The 3028-nt window shown below is 41.2% G+C and overlaps 1 protein-coding gene across 1 annotated transcript; it reads left to right on the plus strand.

The window, feature by feature from the left end:
• The first annotated feature begins 1358 nt into the window (after positions 1-1358).
• Positions 1359-2664, plus strand: LOC122727480 (calmodulin-A-like). Its single transcript, XM_043965030.1, has one exon. It carries the CDS (start codon positions 1491-1493, stop codon positions 1938-1940), a length of 450 nt encoding a protein of 149 aa, XP_043820965.1. The 5' UTR covers positions 1359-1490; the 3' UTR covers positions 1941-2664.
• The last annotated feature ends 364 nt before the right edge of the window (positions 2665-3028 follow it).

Raw genomic sequence — 3028 nt, forward strand, 5'->3', positions numbered from 1 at the left:
GAGAGATACCTTTGTTTCAAAAATTCAAAAATTCAATTTTTGTTTTAATACCTTATTGAATTCTATTTGTGTGTTTCTAAAAAAAAAAAATCAAAACAAAACATCCCTATGGGAGACCTCACTGTTCAAATCATGAGGCAATAACTAAGGTACCTGGGGGCAGCATATCTGAGTTGCAAAGTACTAAAGAGGAATTAAACATCTGTTTAAGCCTGCCAATTCATAAGATCCAGATGGGTTGTCCTACGTGGCCGACAATCAGTTCTCTAAGATAGGCATTTTTCAGCTTTGTTGTGTCACAGACCCCTTCAGCAATCTGGTGAAGCCTATGGACTCCTCAGAATACTGTTTATAAATGCATAAAATAAAATCCATAGGATTACAAAGGAAGCTGATTATATCAAAATGCAATGATCAAATGTGTGTGTGTGTGTGTAATATGTTTAAAGTTCATGTACTACAGGTTGAATAAAAACCCCACCTCTATGGATCGACAAACCCAGTAAGTATATGGACTTGACCCCTTCTTTCTCATCTATTCTTGCAACCCATCTTAGGATCACATATGGTCAGGAAGAGGAGGTGAACTATTTTTCTGCTCGATTGATTAAAATGGCATCTAGTATTGGCATCTATACAATTATCCATGGAATTTATTCTAATGACCTAGAATAATGGGAAAATAATTGTGTTTTCTTCTTTTATATACCAGATTCTCTCTATATACTTTATTAAATTCAGAACAAAAGGAAGATTACTGGGAGAGTGGTATGGAGTATAAAACTATTTTCTCTTCTATGACCAAGAGAGCACTTAACTAATATCTTCATGGATCCCAAAGAAAATAACAGAGGCTAACTAAGGTGTTGCCACCTTGTTAAAAAGATTCACAATTTCACCATCCAGATGTCTTAAGTCCACATTATTTCATAAGGGGTTCCGGCTCTAATGGCTTAGTGTTTCATTTTCTCCATCTAGAAAATGGAGATATGAATCTCACCCAAAAATTCTATAGATGAAGACAGGTTTGCAAAGTTTCCTGAAGCTCTTTCACCAAAAGGCATGACCCAAATACAAGGTATTATTAATGCTTCATAGCTCTTTCTGATCCCAGTGTGGAAATTTCACTGGCTTTTTACATAGAGAGGGTGTTGGCGTCAGTTCACTCAGTAGACAAACCTTGTTTCAGCTCAATGACTCTTGCCTAAACAGGATCTTCTCCCCCAGGCAACCACAAAGGGTGGTGGAGTCTCTCTGAGTGACGGCTCTGATCTGAGCTAAACCAATGGTGAGTTAGAGTGCTTTATCTTCATAAGTGCCAGCACTTCATGCAAGGACTAGAAAACCAGACGGTCAGGTTGCAGCTCCAGTTCTCTATTCATTCCAAAGAACTTAGGAAGTGAGAACAGTCTGTGGATAGGGGCTGGTCAAGTCAGTGGAGCTTGGACAGACACAGAAGCCAACTCATTGACCACTTGCTCAGTCATAGCATGGCTGAACAGTTTTCAGAGGAGCAGATCGCTGAATTCAAAGAGGCCTTCAGCCTTTTTGACAAGGATTCTGATGGCTGCATCACCACCAAGGAGCTGGGAACCGTCATGAGGTCACTAGGCCAGAACCCCACAGAGGCTGAGCTGCAGAACATGATTGGAGAGGTTGATGCTGATGGTAATGGTACCATTGATTTCCCTGAGTTCTTGGGCATGATGGCAAGGAAGATGAAGAACACAGACAGTGAGGAGGAGATCCGGGAGGCCTTCCGGGTGTTTGACAAAGACGGCAATGGCTTCGTCAGTGCAGCTGAGCTAAGGCATGTAATGACCAAGCTCGGGGAAAAGCTGACGGATGAGGAAGTCGATGAGATGATCCGAGAAGCTGATGTTGATGGCGATGGGCAGGTGAACTATGAGGAATTTGTCCGCATGCTTATATCTAAGTAGGGAGGATGGGGAAGACATTGCTAGTCCTGACTCAAATCGCTTTCTTCAGCTTCACATTGTGCTCTTGACTTTCTGATGGGGGGATGTGTTTTTTTTTTTCTTGCTGTTTCAAAAATTTTGAACATCACAATTTCTCCTCCATCTCTCCACACTGGATTCTCTCCTCATGAGCTTACATTCTGATATTGCTTTTTTTCTCTATCAAGTTGTCAGAATGTCATATACTTTTTTTCCATTGGGCCCTCCTGTCCAAAAACGAAACCGGGATATCCAATGAGCAGCAATCGGCAAAAAGTCAACCATCCCTTTAAAATACCTTCAACACACAGGAGTTGAAATGGAAATAGTGTCATTCTTTGAAGACGAGATACTGAGGTCCAAGAAGTTCCTTGTAAACTCTGTGGCCCATTGAGTAATGGTAAAAACCTATTCCATTCTGGATACAATCTTTGAAGGAGATGCTAAATCATCACACAAAGATGACATCAGCCCATACCTAAATTCCTATATCCTTTCTACAATCCATGAGAACAGTGTGCTACTTGCTTGAAGACTACAAATGGGGGTGGGGGTTGTAATTGATATTCAGGAGGTTGGGAGGAACTTGGTGCCTGCTGGAAAAAGAAGGTGAAGGTGAGGACTCTGGGTAATTGTGTGCAAGGCTCCTCTCCAACTCTAGTTGTTTCTCCCACCTGTCTGCCTGGAAAAACATCATTGACTCAATGGGGGGGGGCGGGGGGGGGGGAGAATCTTGGGGATAGTTTTGATGATGTGTCTGTATCATTCTTGATGGAGGAGGGATATTTAAGTGAAAGGGATTGGGGAAAGCTGAAGGAAATAAATGAGAAACTCATTTTCCTATTTGATTTTATTGTTCTGGATTTCCTTAGAATGAGAGCTATGAGGACCTTGAAGCAGGACCTCAGCTTTATTGGTAAATATGAGGAGAGAAAGAATGAAGCAAGTGTGTTTGGGGTTGGAAAACAAGTGGTGTGAGGGTTTTTGGGGGTTTTTTTGGGGGGAGTGAGATGTGTTGTAAACCATAAAGCATTATATAAATATGAGCTAACATCATTCTCATTAACTTT

Source organism: Dromiciops gliroides, chromosome 5 (genome assembly GCF_019393635.1).
Source record: "Dromiciops gliroides isolate mDroGli1 chromosome 5, mDroGli1.pri, whole genome shotgun sequence".
In the NCBI taxonomy this organism is placed as follows: Eukaryota; Metazoa; Chordata; class Mammalia; order Microbiotheria; family Microbiotheriidae; genus Dromiciops; species Dromiciops gliroides.

Excerpts from the sequence above, each read along its gene's own strand:
- LOC122727480 (XM_043965030.1), top strand. The coding sequence starts at position 1,491 with ATGGCTGAACAGTTTTCAGAGGAGCAGATCGCTGAATTCAAAGAGGCC.